This window comes from Hoplias malabaricus, chromosome 13 (genome assembly GCF_029633855.1).
Source record: "Hoplias malabaricus isolate fHopMal1 chromosome 13, fHopMal1.hap1, whole genome shotgun sequence".
NCBI classification, from domain to species: Eukaryota; Metazoa; Chordata; class Actinopteri; order Characiformes; family Erythrinidae; genus Hoplias; species Hoplias malabaricus.
This window is the reverse complement of record NC_089812.1, coordinates 31,463,714-31,484,691: the sequence shown is the minus strand read 5'-3', so window position 1 is coordinate 31,484,691 and position 20,978 is coordinate 31,463,714. Positions and strand designations below refer to the sequence as shown.

Sequence of the window (20,978 nt, the reverse complement as noted above, 5' to 3'; positions counted from 1 at the left end):
TCAGGTATTTCTCACAGGATCTCACAAAGAATATCCTGGTATTTTTAACTGGGTTTTATTAGGGCTGGCCCTGAATATTCAGATATTCGGATCTTTGTTGGTTGGGTAGGAATTTGGTTTATAATATTGAGGTTCATCCATCCATCCATTATCTGTAAGCGCTTATCCAATTTTTAGGGTCGCGGGGGGTCCAGAGCCTACCTGGAATCATTGGGCGCAAGGCGGGAATACACCCTGGAGGGGACGCCAGTCCTTCACAGGACAACACACACACACACACATTCACTCACACACCTACAGACACTTTCGAGTCGCCAATCCACCTGCAACGTGTGTTTTTGTATTGAGGTTCAGATATTCTTTTTTTTTTTGACAAATGTGGCTATTGATAAAGGCAACCCTTCACCACATTTAGAGACCATCAGTAAAAACAGTGCTCTCCTCATTCCACCCATATTCAGGCTTATCAACATAAACGTCTTAGTGCAAGTGAAGCCTAAAACTCAGTTATGTAAAGCAAGCTAACATGCTAAAACAGCACACTTACAACGAAGCGAGGCTACCCCACAGTTCATTTTAGAAATTAGAGCACATCTGCTTAAACTTGTTGAATTGTGTATACTCTGTGCCCATAGTTAGCAAGCTAGTTAGCAGGTTAGCGAACATAGCTAGCGAGAGAAGCCGCACTGGAGGGATATTAAAGCAGGGGTTGGAAGCAGATTTTGTTAATGACAAAAATATACAACACCCTACCATTTGAATATTCACAGAATATCCTGGCTAAGCTCCGGAAAAATTGTATTCAGCAGTTTTACTAAAAGTAAATGCTCATTTATAGGAAAAAATATAAATATATAATAATTGTTAAATACAAGACACTGATTCTTTGAACTGGAAACGTTCCAGTTCCAGACCATACACTGAGCACAGAGACCAAGCCCCACTGCATTCAGTGCTGGAGGCACATGATTCTGTTTTACTTTCTGGTTAGTCTCTTATCAAACTGTGACTGAAGGAAATGTTTACATATTAGAATATAATGGAATATAAATGAACACCAGCCCTTTTCTTCTTTTGACATTTGGAAACAGCCTGAGCATCCTGTTTTGGCAAACGTGGGTTCATACTTTAATGAATGTTTTTATAATTGATTATAATTCATTCTAATGTGCCTCTGAATAAGCAACTTCAAAGAGATGCGTGTTGTCACCTTGACTACAGCAGCAGGAATAACATATTGGATAAACTGTAGCAGCATAAGGGTGGAACAGCAAGTAGTGTCGTAGTTACACAGCTCCAGGGATCTGGAGGTTGTGGGTTCGAGTCCTGCTCCGGGTGATTGTCTGTGAGGAGTGTGGTGTGTTCTCCCTGTGTCTGCGTGGGTTTCCTCCGGGTGACTGTCTGTGAGGAGTGTGGTGTGTTCTCCCTGTGTCTGCGTGGGTTTCCTCCGGGTGACTGTCTGTAAAGAGTGTGGTGTGTTCTCCCTGTGTCTGCGTGGGTTTCCTCCGGGTGACAGTCTGTGAGGAGTGTGGTGTGTTCTCCCTGTGTCTGCGTGGGTTTTCTCCGGGTGACTGTCTGTGAGGAGTGTGGTGTGTTCTCCCTGTGTCTGCGTGGGTTTCCTCCGGGTGACAGTCTATGAGTGGTTTGGTGTGTTCTCTCTGTGTCTGTGTGGGTTTCCTCCGGGTGATTGTCTGTGAGGAATTTGGTATGTTTTCCCTGTGTCTGTGTGGGTTTCCTCCGGGTGATTGGCTGTGAGGAATTTGGTATGTTCTCCCTGTGTCTGTGTGGGTTTCCTCCGGGTGATTGTCTGTGAGGAATTTGGTATGTTCTCCCTGTGTCTGTGTGGGTTTCCTCCGGGTGAATGTCTGTGAAGAGTGTGGTGTGTTCTCCCTGTGTCTGCGTGGGTTTCCTCCGGGTGATTGTCTGTGAGGAATTTGGTATGTTCTCCCTGTGTCTGTGTGGGTTTCCTCCGGGTGACTGTCTGTGAGGACTGTGGTGTGTTCTCCCTGTGTCTGCGTGGGTTTCCTCCGGGTGACTGTCTGTGAGGACTGTGGTGTGTTCTCCCTGTGTCTGCGTGGGTTTCCTCCGGGTGACTGTCTGTGAGGAGTTTGGAGTGTTCTCCCTGTGTCTGCGTGGGTTTCCTCCGGGTGACTGTCTGTGAGGAGTTTGGAGTGTTCTCCCTGTGTCTGTGTGGGTTTCCTCCGGGTGACTGTCTGTGAGGAGTGTGGTGTGTTCTCCCTGTGTCTGCGTGGGTTTCCTCCGGGTGATTGTCTGTGAGGAATTTGGTATGTTCTCCCTGTGTCTGTGTGGGTTTCCTCCGGGTGACTGTCTGTGAGGAGTGTGGTGTGTTCTCCCTGTGTCTGCGTGGGTTTCCTCCGGGTGACTGTCTGTGAGGAGTGTGGTGTGTTCTCCCTGTGTCTGCGTGGGTTTCCTCCGGGTGACAGTCTGTGAGGAGTGTGGTGTGTTCTCCCTGTGTCTGCGTGGGTTTTCTCCGGGTGACTGTCTGTGAGAAGTGTGGTGTGTTCTCCCTGTGTCTGTGTGGGTTTCCTCCGGGTGACTGTCTGTGAGGAGTGTGGTGTGTTCTCCCTGTGTCTGCGTGGGTTTCCTCCGGGTGATTGTCTGTGAGGAATTTGGTATGTTCTCCCTGTGTCTGTGTGGGTTTCCTCCGGGTGACTGTCTGTGAGGAGTGTGGTGTGTTCTCCCTGTGTCTGCGTGGGTTTCCTCCGGGTGACTGTCTGTGAGGAGTGTGGTGTGTTCTCCCTGTGTCTGCGTGGGTTTCCTCCGGGTGACAGTCTGTGAGGAGTGTGGTGTGTTCTCCCTGTGTCTGCGTGGGTTTTCTCCGGGTGACTGTCTGTGAGAAGTGTGGTGTGTTCTCCCTGTGTCTGTGTGGGTTTCCTCCGGGTGATTGTCTGTGAGGATTTTGGTATGTTTTCCCTGTGTCTGTGTGGGTTTCCTCCGGGTGATTGTCTGTGAGGAATTTGGTATGTTCTCCCTGTGTCTGTGTGGGTTTCCTCCGGGAGATTGTCTGTGAGGAATTTGGTATGTTCTGCCTGTGTCTGTGTGGGTTTCCTCCGGGTGAATGTCTGTGAAGAGTGTGGTGTGTTCTCCCTGTGTCTGCATGGGTTTCCTCCGGGTGGCTGTCTGTGAGGACTGTGGTGTGTTCTCCCTGTGTCTGCGTGGGTTTCCTCCGGGTGACTGTCTGTGAGGAGTGTGGTGTGTTCTCCCTGTGTCTGCGTGGGTTTCCTCCGGGTGACTGTCTGTGAGGAGTTTGGAGTGTTCTCCCTGTGTCTGCGTGGGTTTCCTCCGGGTGACTGTCTGTGAGGAGTGTGGTGTGTTCTCCCTGTGTCTGCGTGGGTTTCCTCCGGGTTATTGTCTGTGAGGAATTTGGTATGTTCTCCCTGTGTCTGTGTGGGTTTCCTCCGGGTGACTGTCTGTGAGGAGTGTGGTGTGTTCTCCCTGTGTCTGCATGGGTTTCCTCCGGGTGACTGTCTGTGAGGACTGTGGTGTGTTCTCCCTGTGTCTGCGTGGGTTTCCTCCGGGTGACTGTCTGTGAGGAGTGTGGTGTGTTCTCCCTGTGTCTGCGTGGGTTTCCTCCAGATGACTGTCTGTGAGGAGTGTGGTGTGTTCTCCCTGTGTCTGCGTGGGTTTCCTCCGGGTGCTCTGGTTTCCTCTCACAGTCCAAAAACACACGTTGGTAGGTTGATTGGCGACTCAAAAGTGTGAGTGTTTTTTTTTTTTTTTACTATCTCGGAATAGTCTCAGAAAAACTGTCATTGCTGTCACTGTGTTGGTACCCTTAAGAGTACATTTACAGTACCTTTAGTTAGGGAACATCATTTTACCATATACTATTGCACATCCTACTGGTCACTGCATTACTTAAAGAATAAATACTATATGTGGATCAACAGCACTAGGATAGCTCTAGTTAAATTAATCAGAAACCTCTTAAAGGTGAGGTTCACACTTAAGAAAAAAATCACTTTTTATACAGTTTCCTCACCAGTTCTCTAGTATGTTTGCGTGCCCGAAACAAACTAATTTCACAGATCTAAAGTGTTTACAAAGCCACAGTGTCTGTAAATAGGTAAAAAACCAAAGCATTTTGGAGGAGTTTAGACAATTAAATTTTGCTGTAGATTTAACTGACTTGTAAATTCTGGACAAAACTAAAAACTCGAGAATCAAATGAGTTTCTGTGGTAATTCAGACTTTTTCCCCCTCAAACACACCATTCCACCACAAAAAACATGGAGATTCTGAACATAAACAAACCAGAGAACAGCGTTTCCCCACAATCGTAGACATCCCCTGTAACGTGTAATGGACAAATTTGCTGAAGATTGTGTGTGTGTGTGTGTGCGTGTGTGTGTGTGTGTTTGGTTGCTTGGTTGATTGGTACTCTCAGTTTATCCAGGGCAGAGTGTATGGCTCAGTGGTGTTCATGCTGTGTTGATGAATGAGCAGAATTTAATCAGTGCCAGTTGAGGTGCTAAAGGAATAGACTGCTGTAGAGATGCTCACTTGATGAAGTATAGAGTTCAGAAATGCCAGGTTCAGATTGTTTAGATCAATGCCTGAAAATAAACTCGCTTATACACCGGGCCTATTCTTATAGTGAGACACTCAAGCATGTCATTGCTGCCGTATTTTATTGAAGCTCTATCCCAATGGAAAGACAAATCCATTTCTTTCACAGAAGCACAAATGTAATTTACTCTTAGACGGAACCGGGTTTCTAGAGTTCAGGCTGATATGAATTCAAATGGCACCTGTCTGTCTGTGACAGGATTTATTTTCCTAACTTGCCTTTTCAAAAATGTGATTACCTTTGTGTGTGATGAGATTTAACTTAACTCTTTACTGCTGAGGCAACAGAGTGGCCTTTATTAACAGTCATCCTCGCTGCTAAATACATTTCCTTTAAATATGTTACAAAGTTAAGCGGTACGGTCCAGGGTCCCGGTGACTGCCTGTGAGGAGGTGTGTTCTCCCCGTGTCTGCGTGGGTTTCCTCCAGGTGCTCCAGTTCCCTCCACGTAGGGCTGTCGCGGTGAAAGAATTTCCCGTCCGGTGTTTTAGCATGGCTCAACACTGCAATATGTGATGTTACTGTCCCAAATTACTTAATTCATCCTGATTCTAGTACTACACTCCTCACTGTCACCTAGAACCAGCCTGAACTGTTCCTGTTGAAGCTGATCTATGACTCGGGGCTGGTCGAAGCAGTTGGGGTTCAATAGCTGGATTATAGTTTAGCCACAGTTCAGATGACAACAGTTGGGAAAATTGACTTTCATTTTTAATTAATTAAATAATTTCTTTTAATTTATATATCGCAGACCTGGAGGTTGTGGGTTCGATTCCCGCTCCAGGTGACTGTCTGTGAGGAGTGTGGTGTGTTCTCCCTGTGTCTGCGTGGGTTTCCTCCGGGTGACTGTCTGTGAGGAGTGTGGTGTGTTCTCCCTGTGTCTGCGTGGGTTTCCTCCGGGTGACTGTCTGTGAGGAGTTGGTGTGTTCTCCCAGTGTCCGCGTAGGTTTCCTCCGGGTGACTGTCCGTGAGGAGTGTGGTGTGTTCTCCCTGTGTCTGTGTGGGTTTCCTCCGGGTGACTGCCTGTGAGGAGTTGGTGTGTTCTCCCAGTGTCCGCGTAGGTTTCCTCCGGGTGACTGTCCGTGAGGAGTGAGGTGTGTTCTCCCTGTGTCTGTGTGGGTTTCCTCCAGGTGCTCCGGTTTCCTCCCACAGTCCAAAACACACGTTGGTAGGTGGATTGGCGACTCAAAAGTGTCCGTACGTGTGAGTGTGTGACTCAATGTAAGGGTGTGTCGCCCTGCTTGGACTGGTGCCCCCTCCAGGGTGTGTTCCCGGTTTGCGCCCTGTGATTCCGGTTAGGCTTTCAGACACATCACGACCCTGAACTGGATAAGCAATTACATGCAATGAATGAACGAATGAATGAATAATAGATAAGGAAGGATTAAGGTTGACTTGAAAAGGTGTGAATACTTATTTAAATGAACGATGATGCATTTCGCATGGAAAAACACTGTTAATAACATCTTCAACCAAATCTAAGCCTATCTAAGCTTTAAAGTTAAAAGTGGAGAAAAGAAAACGATCACTATCAACTTACTGGCAAAATGCCATAGTACATAGTATTGAAAAAGCCTCCCTGTAATCTGACTGACTGGGCACCAAGTGTTCAGATTGTTGTAACTTCCTCTCCTTTCCATGTGGCTTAATTACGTCTAGACTCCATGACTTTGTCCCCTACAAGTGGTAACATTTGGAAACATTTGCTAACACAGTGCACACCCTATCGTCTGGTGATAAGAGCGGAGAGCTGCCCCCGCATGGCCAGGTTGGCCCGGATAACCTCCGAATATCTCGCCTCACAGTGCGCGTCAACAAACTCTCCCCAGCAAGTAGAACATCTTGACCCTTGGCTTTTCTGGCACAGTGAAACCTGAGCTGCTGTGACATGGCTGAGTTGATACTGGATAGCCTTGAGAGTCATGGGCAGATTGACACACCTGCGCCCTCCCCACCCCCCACCTCCTCTTCCTGGGTCAGGTGTCTCAGGCATGGAGAGGCTGTTTAGTCAGAACATGTCCCACCAAACAACACACATCAGTCCGACAACTCCAAGCTTGAAGTGAGCGCTGATGATTATGGGATTCTACTGATATTAACCACAGTAGAGATGGAGTATGGTGTGATGTTTCTGTAAAAGACCCTCTCAGAAAATGTTTGGCTTTTGTGAGTGCAGAGCTATTTAAAATAGAAAGAATCTCCACATCCCTTTAATTTATTTAATGTTCTTTAAAGAATTACACCAGCTGATATAGAGTAACATATAGCATGGAGAAATTGCCCCATGTTGCTTTAAAGAAACCCATTTTTAATTTAATTGTGTTTTGAACATTTGGTGCACTTGGAACTATTCAGTTCCTGGACTGAAATCATTAGCATTTAGCCATATCTTAGACACGGACTGGCACTGATCAGATGACATTAAAATCTTCCCTGGAATGTAATCAGATTTCTGCTACTCATTCTCACGGATGTGATCTCTTGCATAGAGCCAAGCAGTTCTGAGTTTTGTTACTAAGAAAAATACCAAGATTACGTCATCTAAACATCATTACCTTTGAGCCACTCACGCATAATGCTAATAGGTGAAACACAGTCATAACAAGGAAATAGTGTTCCACTGTATGGGAAAATGTCCCAGACGTTTATACTACTGGGAATGGTGTTACACACAAACTGTGAAAGGAGATCCTTGTACTCCCATGTTATGTAACTTTCAAATCTTCTCAATGGACGAGCGCTCTTTGATAGCTCTAATGTGCATACACGAACGGAGAAAGCATATCTTGGAGAAACTGTAGAGAAGATTACGTTATACACAATAATGAATTAAGGGAAATATGTGAGATACTCTGGAGTTTTTTGAATGAACTCATGGCTGTGGACATTGATGAGGGAGTCATATATAACACATATACTGCCTGTGCTTTGTTTGTTATTATTATTGTTATTTTTGAGCTAGTTTGTTTTTATAACATTACCTATGTTATTTATTTCATTCTTCACCTGCACCACCGGCACAGTTTGTAGGTCACCTTCTCCCCTGCTGATAATATTTGTATTTAGGTGGTGGCCCATTCTCAGTGTCTATAGCAAAAGTGTGCAGGGTGGGCCATTTATATGGATACACCTTAATAAAATGGGAATGGTTGTTGATATTAACTTCCTGTTTGTGCCACATTCCTGTTTGTGGAAACTCACACCATTGTTTTTCTTGGAAATTCCCAATCAGTTTGATGTGTCACATGACCCTCTTCCCATTGAAAAAACAAAAGTTGGATCCAAAATGGCCGACTTCAAAATGGCCGCCATCGGCACCACCCATCTTGAAAAGTCTCCCCCCTCCCATATACTAATGTGCCACAAACAGGAAGTTAATATCACCAACCATTCCCATTTTATTAAGGTGTATCCATATAAATGGCCTACCCTGAATATTGGGCACATTTTCCATACATTTCTTTGATGTCAAAGGTCAGTGTGAGAGTACAATTCCTGGACAGGCTCAGTGGGTGTTATCCTAGTGGCCTACTACTTCCTGCTACTGATTTTCTCTCTCTCTCTCTCTCTCTCTCTCTCTCTCTCTCCCAAACACACAAATATATACACAAATATCCATCCTCAGCTTCCTTTGAATGACTTCCAGAGACATTTTACATAACCCAAATCAGGTGACACCTGCTGATTTCAGCCATTTAAGAGCACAAGGAAGGTCATAGAAAGCCAATGGGTGTAAGAGTTATTCTTGTTGTTATTATTATGTGTAAGCTGAATGCTCCAAATTAACTTTCTATTTAGGGATAAAGAACACAGAAGTGTGAATAGGCTACAACTTTATTCTGTCAGCATTTGGAGATACAATATATATAAGAAGAAACACGAATGACTATGAAATAACAGAGAGAACGGGGCAAAAACAGCTGTACCTTGTATTTATTTAAAAGTCAAATTCTAGACTGTAAATTTGTCGTTAGTTGGTATCATATCCATGTTGTGTTCCCAACAGCAGCAGCCTGCTCTGCCAAAGTGAGATAGTATCGACAATAAACTAATCATCATTTGCATGTTATTTTCCTGTGGTAATTTAACTCTGCAGCTTGTACCCATAAACTTATAGAAGTATTGCTATAATTCCTTGGCTCTACTTTCCTTTTGCAAAACAGGGTTTATTCAGTGCATGGTCGAACATTTCATGAGTTGTCTTTATGAGGGTACAGTATGCAAAAAGCATGCTCACTCTTCATCTACCACATTCTAAGCTAAATTATCATCAAATGTCCAGCGGTGGTACAAGGAAACAACTTCGTAATGTTTATTTATCTTGTTATGAATTATTTATAATTGGCTTAGAATAAAGCACTCCTTGTGTGAGAATTGTTTGTTCAATGCTTGTCGCTAGGAAACATTTTCATTATGAAAGTAAACAAATGAAGGAGTAAGAGAAGAGGTTCTGCTTTGTTTGAAAAACAAGGTCATAGTTTCATCCCACTTTACTCATATATTAATTATACGTTTTAAACCTCTGGCTGTATTTTGGGTGAAGGTAGACAAACTGTATTTTACAGTGTGACTTATGATCACGAGGTGAGGCAGGAGGCTACGTACACAGGTCAGCCATTTTATAATGTCTTCCTTGTTTCTACAACATTCATTCATTCATTATCTATAAGTCGCGGTGGGTCCAGAGCCTACCTGGAATCTTTGGGCGCAAGGTGGGAATACACCCTGGAGGGGGCGCCAGTCCTTCACAGGGCAACACACACACACACACTCTTGAGTCGCCAATCCACCTACCAACATGTGTTTTGGGACTGTGGGAGGAAAACGGAGCACCCGGAGGAAACCCACACAGACACAGGGAGAACACACCACACTCTTCACAGACAGTCACCCGGAGGAAACCCACACAGACACAGAGAGAACACACCACACTCCTCACAGACAGTCACCCGGAGGAAACCCACACAGACACAGGGAGAACACACCACACTCCTCACAGACAGTCACCCGGAGGAAACCCACGCAGACACAGGGAGAACACACCACACTCTTCACAGACAGTCACCCGGAGGAAACCCACACAGACACAGGGAGAACACACCACACTCTTCACAGACAGTCACCCGGAGGAAACCCACACAGACACAGAGAGAACGCACCACATTCCTCACAGTCACCCGGAGGAAACCCACACAGACACAGGGAGAACACACCACATTCCTCACAGTCACCCGGAGGAAACCCACGCAGACACAGGGAGAACACACCACACTCCTCACAGACAGTCACCCGGAGCAGGAATCGAACCCACAACCTTCAGGTCCCTGGAGCTGTGTGACTGCGACACTACCTGCTGCGCCACCATGCCGCCCTGTTTCTACAACATAATGTGCATATTGCTAGCTCCACTGACCATAGAAGAGACTGTAGTCAAACTGTGCGTAAAACTTTTTTGAACCCTGTTCTTCCATGATCAATGACCCTCACAGGAGAAGCAGAGAGCAGAGGCTGGTGGATCATTCTCAGAACTGCAGTGACACTGACGTGGGGGTGGTGTGTTAGTGTGTAATGTGCTGGTACGAGAGGCTCAGGCACAGCGGCGCTGCTGGAGTTTTTACACACTCTCCATTCATTGGCCACTTTAATAGACACAGACACCTGCAGTGCTGAGAATGATCCACAGCCCAAGTCCTGACTACTTGAAGAACTGGGTGAAAGGGGACAAACAAAGTATGCAGAGCAACAAGTCTGCAATTGTACAAAAATACAAAGAGTGCATCTATAGGTTAAATACTGCTTATAAAACAGGCAATCTAATTACACAGGGACGTAATAGTGTCGTAAAAGTATTGACAGGTTCAAGTCTGCCTTTGTGTTTTTTAGTTTCATTTCAGATGTCTTTTTTTTCATGACATTGTACATTCAGAACGTATCATCAAATTCAAATCATTATCAAATCATCTCAAAACCCAGTAGAGCTCATTTGTATATTTTGCAGGGATGAATGTGCCTAGTGCTTTAAATTTGATGTTTGAAGTTGCTGCAGCAGTGTTGAAAAGTAGAATCAAATATAACTGAGCTTCAGAGCCTGGGGGGATGGGGGGGGGGTGTAATCATCATGTTACAGGCAAATGCATTTAAAGTGGAAATAAGATATGCAAAAAAATGAAAAAAAAAAAGCCCTAAGACCACAGAGGGTTGAGGATGAGGAACCAGGAATTACAAAATGGCAGAGTTTTCCTGCTATAATTCCAGGTTGGATAACTATGGTGTTTTTCAAGTCCAATAAGGATGTAGTTTCAGGTTTCTTCTTACTGACTTGGGCTGTCACTCTGCATTGTTTGCAACACTGTAGTCTAAGGATTAAATTGGTGATTATTCGAGTAAAGAGAGTTCAAATACAAATGGCTCTGTCACACGTCTCTAGGTTCACCGTCTGTGGGGAGTTTGACGTGTTCTCCCTGTGTTTGTATGGGTTTATTCCAGCTTCCTCTCACAATCCAAAAACACATGACTGGCTCCTTGTCTAGTGTGTGCCTTGCAATTGTCACTGCCTTTGTGCCCCTTGGGTCCTGCTGGGTCTAAAGGGTTAAAAGACAGGGTTAAGGGGAGAAAAAAGCCGATTAAGAGCAGTACTATTAGGTGAAATGCTTAATTTGTATTAAAGACCCCAGCTCTCAAACACTGTGCATTTGAGGCTTTTCTTGAGTTGTTATTGAGAACAATATCTTATCAAATCTAGTCACAACCGGAAAAGCTCACCTCTCAAACAATATTTATTTGAGACATTTATTTTTACTCCAGAAAAGGGCCTGCAGCAAAGAATGGTTCCTGTTTTAGCTCCCGGTTGATTCTGTTTTAAACAATGTGACCTGCACTTGTGCCCACACCCTAATACGCTGATTTGTGTAGCAGTGAAAAGAGAGGTGGTCACCAACCCCACACAAACACACGTACACCCTCCCTCCCTCGTGCCACAAAGGAAGCTTTTTACCAGGCTGTTCTGGTGACCTTTAGTCTGTCATGTTGTTTGAACGGTGCTGAGCAGCACTGGCCGCTGGACAGCAGTCAAAACACACCCAGCAGGAACGAGCCAATCTGATAGACCAGCTGTTTTTAAAGTGACCAGACAGTTGCATTTCAGACGCCCAGCTTTAGCTGAATTTAGCCCGGCTTGAAGCTAATGGAAAATGTGTGAGAACTCAATATAGTTTTCAGGATTCAAGTCAGGACTTCAGGAATACTTAGTAATAATTTGGGAAAATTGTGCTTTGCTCAACTACTGAGATGGAATAATGGTCTCTTCATCAATTACATATCCATGAGAAAAACATTTGCTTAACTTTGTACTCAGGGGTGGGCGATTTTAAAAATAACGACGATATTATCGCAAACAGTATGATATGGTACAGCCCTAGTACTCTCAAATCACAGCACAGTCAAGTGAGAGGTAACTGTTTGCAGTGCGATGGATATCTCAGTATCACAGTCATGAACGAAAACAATCTTAGTGGTACGTTATGTTTGTCCATTAAACAGTGTCTGTTTTTCTGCAGTGTTGTCTCTGTGTCCGCGTGGGTTTCCTCCGGGTGCTCCGGTTTCCTCCCACAGTCCAAAAACACACATTGGTAGGTGGATTGGCGACTCAAAAGTGTCCGTAGGTGTGAGTGTGTGTGTGTTGCCCTGTGAAGGACTGGCGCCCCCTCCAGGGTGTATTCCCACCTTGCGCCCAATGATTGCAGGTAGGCTCTGGACTCACTGCGACCCTGAACTGGATAAGGGTTACAGATAATGGATGAATGAATGTTTTTCTGCACTTTTTAAATGCTTCAGTCTAATGGGGATTCTGCATTGCGTATTTGTAAATATGATTTAATATAAATATTATATCTCGTTTCTTCTTTTGCTTCTCAGTAGCGTTGAATGCACTTCATCTTCACTTTACGTGCATTTTACCATAATTCTGCATCTTAGCTAGAAAATTCAATGAGTCTAGCCTACCCTTCAAAAGCAACTACAACTTAAGAACTTTATTGTATTGCTCTGTAACAGTAAAATATGCCAGGCTTGTGTTACATTTGATATGTTTTGAAAATATATTTTAATAATGTCCAAACAACAACAATGAATATGAACGTTAGTGAGCCATTGTTCCCACCCCCTGGCCTTGCCCCTTGAAGACAACCCTCCTCATCCAGTGCTCTTATTAAAACACAACTAGCACCGCCCAGCACTTTTCTTGCCATTTTCCACCCAACAATATCAGTCTCCTGACTGCATGAGCATTTACTTGTCGTTATGGAAAGTAAACATACAGTGCAGCAGAGCCCAAGTGCCGCTAGCAATTGCCCTGCCACTTCAACTGATTCTTTTTTAGATTTCAACCAAAGGTAGGTAGGCGTATTTAAAATCAAGGTAGACGAATGGCTCTCTGAAGCTATGTGGTAAAAGCAACGCTTTGGGTTTTCTAAAGTAACGTTCAGTGGCTAGTTGCCTCGACTTCTTTGTTTGACCTATTTCCACTGCAAACCTGAGGAAAAGAAGAGCGCTCCCAAAACACATACATCTTCAAATGAAACACACTGTGACAAAGGATGATTGGACAGAGGAGGAAGCAGTGAACCCATGATGGACAAATGAAGAAACCCAGAACATTAGAGCAGCATATCTTGTCTTTCTCTGTTAGGATGCACTCAGAAGGGTACAGCAATTATTTTCTCATTTTTTTGGACTCCAGTGCCCCCATCATGTCAGTATGACTGGTCATTCCCATTCAACTGTAGAAGCCCAGAAAATGCCCAGCAGAGCAGTGTGGTTTGATTCATCAGGAGTGCACCAGTATGTTCTGTACTAGCGTGCTCATTGTCCCGGACCTGCCTGTTGTTGCTTGTGACAATACAAAGGCAACAGGCAATTTATGATCTATTGTAATCACAAAGTAACCATCTACAGTAAAGCTCTGGCCATGCCTCTCTGGATGTTAGACCATTGTATAACCCTCCCTCTCTGGCACCATTGTTCTGAGCAGTGGAAGTTTCTGCTTCTGACTGGGTGGCACCACATGCTGCTTTGATCAGAACGTACTCATAACCCCCCCCCCCCCCCCCCCTCCTGCTCCGACACTCGGCCACAGTGTCTATAATTCAGACCTCATTATTAGAAGCACAGAGATGCTAGGGATGTAGGGAGCAATTCTGTTTAATGAATAGCTGCACATTTCTCAGAGAGCCTGGATAAGTACATGGACGTGTGGAAAGCTTATCTCAGTGCATTAACTACATGTACTTCCTCATTTAAAAAAAAAACCTTGCTGGGGAATTTTTACAGCCCCCAAATTTAATACATTATTTTTATGGCATCCATTCTGAACCTATCAATTCCCGATGATGGAATTTTTATCTGAAGAATGAGTGATAACATTTATATGCCTGTATTGATGCGCAATGCTGATAAAAATTCCTATCGAAAATTCTCAGATAGATGAACAGCATCAGCACGTATTCAGAAGGGTACTTTCTGGCTGCTGTATTTACAGGACACTTACATTTGCATGTCCACAGTGCAGTTGTACTTTGACACATCAAAGTACTAGTGTAGTGCACTACTTACGCTGCAGGGTGAAGTCAGACACAGCCTGAGTCTAACTGTGTTAAGGTATCGGTTATTAAGGGAGTATATTTGTTGATTTTGGCCTATGACATGTTTCACTGAGTGCATTTACATGCAGTTGATAATCCACTACCTGCACAAAATCAGATTTTGTGAGTAATTCGATCAAAGTGTTTACACGCACACGGGTAATCAGACAACTGGCAATAATCAGATTTCTGCTTTGTAACAGCCAGTAACATCACAGAAGGACATGACATAAACTGCCTGTAAACGTGGACCCACATTACCTGCCTATATGGATGATTTTTTTTTATTATTATTCATTCATTCATTCATTATCTGTAACCCTTATCCAATTCAGGGTCGCGGTGGGTCCAAAGCCTACCTGGAATCATTGGGCGCAAGGCAGGAATACACCCTGGAGGGGGCGCCAGTCCTTCACAGGGCAACACAGACACACACATTCACTCACACACTCACACCTACGGACACTTTTGAGTTGCCAATCCAACTGTGGGAGGAAACCGGAGCACCCGGAGGAAACCCACACAGACACAGGGAGAACACACCAACTCCTCACAGACAGTCACCCAGAGGAAACCCACGCAGACACAGGGAGAACACACCACACTCCTCACAGACAGTCACCCGGAGGAAACCCACGCAGACACAGGGAGAACACACCACACTCCTCACAGACAGTCACCCAGAGGAAACCCACGCAGACACAGAGAGAACACACCACACTCCTCACAGACAGTCACCCAGAGCGGGAATCGAACCCACAACCTCCAGGTCCCTGGAGCTGTGTGACTGCGACACTACCTGCTGCACCACCGTGCCGCCCCTTTATTATTATTATTATTAATATTTATATGATTTCTAATATTAAGTTCTTCCCTTCTCACATCTTTCTCTACACAGACAAACTTCTTATAAATGAGTGTCTGTTCTTGGACACTGTCAAAAAGAAAATAAAAACACTGAGCAAAAAGATGTACAATTGAACTCCTTTAAAGGATATACGTGTTTTTATATATTAGTCTTTTCTCTTGTTTTTTTAAACATACCTTTTCAACCTAAGTTCATATTTGTGTTCTGAGAAGACTGTCATTAATACTGAGTGTAATAAAAACAAGTTTGTAAACAGAGTTTTCTGTATATAATCAATTCAAAATACTTCTTCTCACTTACAAAGCTCTAAATAACCTTGCTCCTTCCTAACTGCTCTTCTCCATCTCTACAAACCCATGCTCACACTCAGGTCTTCCTCAGCCGGGCTGCTCACTGTCCCTCCTCCCAGCCTCCACAGCTACGGTGATCACGCTTTCTCTAGATCTGCTCCGCGACTCTGGAACTCTCTTCCCCCTTCAGTCCAACTCTCTCTAGATTCAAATCAAACCTCAAATAAGTACATTTTCTCCCCTGTTTATGACACTCCTCAAACTTAATCTTTTACTGCTTGTTCTGTTTGTTGATGTTTGGTATTCTGCATTTGCTCTGTTTTGGATGTCTTTAATGTGTATAAATATAATGTATTATTATTATTATTAATATTACAATCATCTATTTTGAGTTCAATATTTTTGAAGAATCCGTTTTCGCTTTCATTCTGCCTCTTCATTCGCTCTTTCAGTCTCGCTTTCGCCTCCAGAAGGTTTTCAGACGGTCACTGACTGCTGAAGTTAGGCCCCGCCCACGCAGCCCATTCTGCACACCCTGCTATGTCAGCGAGAGCGTGCCAACCTTACCTTGATTGGAAAATGACTCTAAGTCTCTGACTAACTGTGCATCACTAAAAGACATAATCGTTAATAAACGTTTGATATGGCTTACCAGTGTTTGCCAGTCGGCCATTTTCCAATCAGGGTAAGATTGCTGTGCTCTCGCTGACGTAGCTTGGTGTGCAGAATGGGCTGGGTGGGCGGGACTTAACTTCAGCAGTCAATGACTGTTGAGACTATCCCACCCTCCATCAAAAGTGCGAAACTTCTGGAGGCGAAAGCGAGACTGAGTGAAGCGCAACTGAGAAAAAAGACATAACAAAGTCAAAAACAGATTCTTGAAGAATACTAAACTCAAAATAGAGGATTATATACAGAAATATTCTGTTTAAAAACCTGTTTTTATAACTCAATATTAATGACAGTTTTCTCAATCACAAAATGTCATTTACTGGTTATGGATTCTGTTTTTTTGGTTCTCAGAACTTTAGAACCTGTTTTTTTACACCATACACGTGCACTGAGAAATCAGATTACTAAGATAAGATCCAGCTCTCTTATCCACTCCTATCTCATGCTGTTTACATGACCACTTGAATAATCATAACTACAAAAATCCAATTAAGAATGGATGGTTAAGTGCATGCAAACGCACTCATTGACTGTGTTGTGCTTTCTTTCATTATTTATTTATTAGCCCTACCTTTTGAATATGAGAGTGGGCGACGATGTCGTTTCAACACTGGGTTTCAGTCAGCTACTTATTCAGTGACTCACCAAGGAGCAGTGAATTTCATAGGCTGGCCTACTCTGTAGTCTATAAAAATGTATATTGCTGTGTGGTATCAGCGCTGATGTACATACACAGATGATCTGTCACCCAGCAGTAGAGGTATGAGTGGCGTAAAGCCAAAAGAATAAGGTTCAGGACAAACACGTTCCAGGACACATTTCCTTAAGCGTGTAAGATATGACTCAGAGGAGCATAAACCAGCTGCCACAAAACCAAACTCACGTGCTTCAAATGAGTCTATTACTCTACCTGTCTATGCCCAGGTATTAGATAAACGAAACAATATTTCACATTGTAGTAGGCTATTCTACAAACTCAGCAGTTAAATGAGCACTCGGTGACTTAATGATATGAACTCCTACAGTATATTTCAGTGTATTTTCACAGAAGTGTGTGGGAGTTCTTTTAGCATGGAGTGGGTTCATTGTGTTGATCAGCTGGGCTGTGGGAAATGCACACACCTGTTGTGCTTAGATGGCCTTGGCAGTCTTGTGACTCATGTTGAGACATGAGCAGTATCAAGGTTCATTCCCTAGATCATCACACAATGATTTGGCCGTGTGTCATTATCAGTGCTTCATTTTCCAACCTCATCCGTTTTATACTACATATTGTTGCAGTTGTAGATAAAATAAGGAGTGGTACACTTAGTAGAGACGACACCAACTGAGAGTGTAATGTAGTTTCCATGAATGTAGCAGTAGTATGAATCGATTCTTTTGAGGTAGTGGCTCGCAGAATCTCTGACTCATGACTGGAGACATCACTCTTAGACTTCAAATCTTATGACTTACCACTGGAGTGTGGTGCGCCTTTCTGAGAGAGAGAGAGAGAGAGAGAGAGAGAGAGGGAGGGAGAGGGGGAGAGAGAGAGAGGGAGAGAGAGAGAGAGAGAGAGAGAGGAAAAATAGAGACACTGCGAGAGAGATGATGATGATCTGTGGAATCTTGAGGAGTCATGTGGTTAGATGATAGAGCTAAACCAGCCGTTTAGAATGGGGAGGGGTTGCTTTCTTATCTCTTGTTTCCATGGAAAAATCCCCCCTTCTCTTTCCTCCTGTGTGGGTACTCAGAGCCCCCGGGGGCAGATAAAGTTTGTCTCTAGATTTCAGATAGAATTGGCCTGAATGTGTTCACACCAGGCACAGACTCTTGTGTTCCTGCTCATCCTCTAACACCATGCTGATAGGCAGCTCACAAATAACCGTTGACTAAGTGTGTGGTGGGCGTATCCTTTTTTATATAAAGTGTTATAATGTTTTTGCTTTATTTTATGTTTGCTTGCATCATTGCATTTTAATCCCCATTTAATTGGACTTAGAAAAGGCGTGCTGGTAGTAATATAAGGTTGGGCTCCATGCTGCTAGAGGACATTTTAATTACAGTAACCTGCTCTAAGGGAGCGCCTGGTGATGGAAAACAAGGCTTTCGAGGTTTAGTTGTCAGGGGACACTTGTGGTTCATTATGTGATTGATTGTGTGTTGAATATTGCAGATACATACACCTGAAGGTTATTTAGCCGTGTGTGTGTGTGTGTGTGTGTGTGTGTGTGTGTGTGTGTGTAAAACGTTGACCACTGTGCTTTCTCTCTTCAGGCGTTGTGCTGATGGAAATCTCTGAAGTCCATAGAAAAGTTCATCTCGAGCTGGAGGAGAATGTAAGTGTTTTCAATAAACCTCACATACATATAAATATTTGCCACTAGAGATTTCTAGTGGCACACCCACTGTACCTCATGAGTCTATCAGAAGTGGTTTCATTGATTTGAAGTGTGCACATAAATAAAATGTGTAATATCTTCTTTCATGAAGATATTAACAACAGTAAATATACTGTGATGCAATATTCTTCACTAATGTGGCAATGATAAACACATTAAATTCAGTTCATCTGTTTTTTTCAATGCACTTCCCACAGAGGCACACACAAATGATAAATGATGAAAAATAATTTTCAAATAAAAGGCTTCACAAGGTCCTGCCACATGTCCCTACAGTTCAGGATTGTATTTCTATCGCTGTGGGACTGCATTCTCTCTGCAAAACCCACACACACACTTTTTTAACACCTTGACCAGGTATGTGGTCATATTTATTGATAATATTAAGTAATAATAATAATATTAAATGCTGTAGTTAGATTGGTTTGAGAGGGAAATGTGGTGGTAGTTGGCATTGATAAGCATTTTTACCTTAAAATAATATATAAATGTATATATAAGGACCTTCAGATGAAAGCAAATTGGGGAATAGATTTGCACCTGTGCAGATAGTAATGTTCAGTAAAACAGGTTTCAGCATGCCCTGTTTTACACCTGAGGCCAGCTCTGATGATGACACAGGGTTCCTGTTAATGAAGCACAGATGCATTCTGCTGGCTCATCTGTCCCAAGTGCTGTACGCTAATTGATAGAGCCACAAATGTAAAACCACAAATAACAGCTCTGAAAACACACTGACATTCTGTAGAAAGTAAACATTCACTCAATCACATTTTAAAGAGCACGGAAATCTTGATTTAGTTAATTATCTAACAATGTAATAATAATATTAGCATTACATATTAGTCACCAGAAAACAACAGTACTGTTTAACACTCTTCTTTTATCTCTCTCTTTTTTAGTTTTAGTATTAAATATCATCATAAAAAACAGTACTATTCCCCCGTGTCAATGTATGTTATGTCTATATTAATGTGAGGAAAGAGTGTGAGGAAAGGCGCTATATAAATTGCAATAATACATTAGTATGTTTATTTAACCCATAAAAAGGAAATGGCTGTAATCAGGTTGAGCCAGACTTCAGTGTTTGGACAGAGTTTAAATAAAGTTGCAGTAGTCTGCCAGATTTTAGGTAAAAAGCTCAGCTACAAATGTTATGCTGTTACACTCTTATAAGAATGGCCTTATTAGTAATTCCTATGTGCTCTATGCTGGTACTGACCTGCATCCCTCAGAAAACTCAACTGTGCTGATTCTCTCAAAAACTGGTTTGAAAAACTGGAATATCCTCGTGATAAGCTAGCTCGGGGATTCCAAACAGAATTTGTTGAATTCATCAACATACCTATTGACATGCTAGTTTCTGAGCACTCCATAAATGTAATATACATTTTCATCAGTGTGTGTTATATATCACCTGACTTCATCTCTTTTTATTTCCCCAAAAGTATTCAGATCTAAAGTTGTTTCAAATGGAAACACATTACTGTGGAATGAAACGCTCCAAATATTGTGTCTTACGAAGACGTCTCCTATTATAACGTTATATTTTTGTTACTCGTACAGTACATCCACGACACTGCTTTAGAAATGGATTCTGGCAGAAATAGTTTTTTATTATTTGGTGACTCAAAAGTGTCCGTAGGTGTGAGTGAATGTGTGTGTGTGTGTGTGTGTTGCCCTGTGAAGGACTGGCGCCCCCTCCAGGGTGTGTTCCCGCCTTGCGCCCAATGATTCCAGGTAGGCTCTGGACCCACCGCGACCCTGAACTGGATAAGGGTTACAGATAATGAATGAGTGAATGTGTGTTACTTTTTTGATACTTCACGCTCACGTACAGAAACGCATGTACAATATCCTGGCCACTCCTTGTTTTTATAGCTACTGACAGCTCGGTTTCTTCATCTCCAGGGCGCTGCTTCTTACCTCCACATAGTAACCACAGACTAAAAATAGCACTTTTATAACATGAAATGTGTGCTTCGAAGAGACGAGTCTCGACTGAACTCAGACAAAGTTGCCAGAGAAGGGAATAATTACGCAGTGCAACACCTTTCTATCTGTGAATGAACCATCTTTCTGAATGAATGGATAAGTGAGTGCAATGTGAAAGAGAATTCTAGGAGAATGGAAGAGTGTGGAGGAGTTTTGAGGAGTTGGCAGAGGAAAGAGAGTGTGGGAATTCACATATTCTCACAGTGAAAGACCAAAAAACAGTGATTATGAAGAGGGGGGGGGGAAGTGGGGGGTGGGAGGGGGAAGTGGCACTTGTCGCCATAATGGGGTCTGAGGTGATGTAATCATTCGCCTTCGCTCCACACTGAATGAACAGGCTGGGTTAGGAGCTTGAGCGATTGATTGGGTGAGGGTTTTAGTGTGGGGGTGTAAATGGGTTGTGGTGGGCTTGGGAGTCTTTGGGCATCCCTAGTCTGTGTCTGTGACTCATCCCCTTCATAAAGACCCTCATCAGCAAGCACTCGAGCTTATACAACAGCAGCCAAGGCCAGCGGCGCTTCACTCAATGACCTATTTTTACTTT

At 43.4% G+C, this 20,978-nt stretch overlaps 1 protein-coding gene across 1 annotated transcript in view; it reads left to right on the top strand.

Moving 5' to 3' along the window:
• baiap2l1b (BAR/IMD domain containing adaptor protein 2 like 1b) overlaps positions 1-20,978 on the top strand; it is a 52,783-nt gene that overhangs the window by 5,758 nt on the left and 26,047 nt on the right. The window contains exon 4 of the mRNA XM_066642784.1: positions 18,315-18,376. Within this exon, the coding sequence (XP_066498881.1) occupies positions 18,315-18,376 (62 nt within the window). The remainder of the gene's footprint in view (positions 1-18,314; positions 18,377-20,978) is intronic.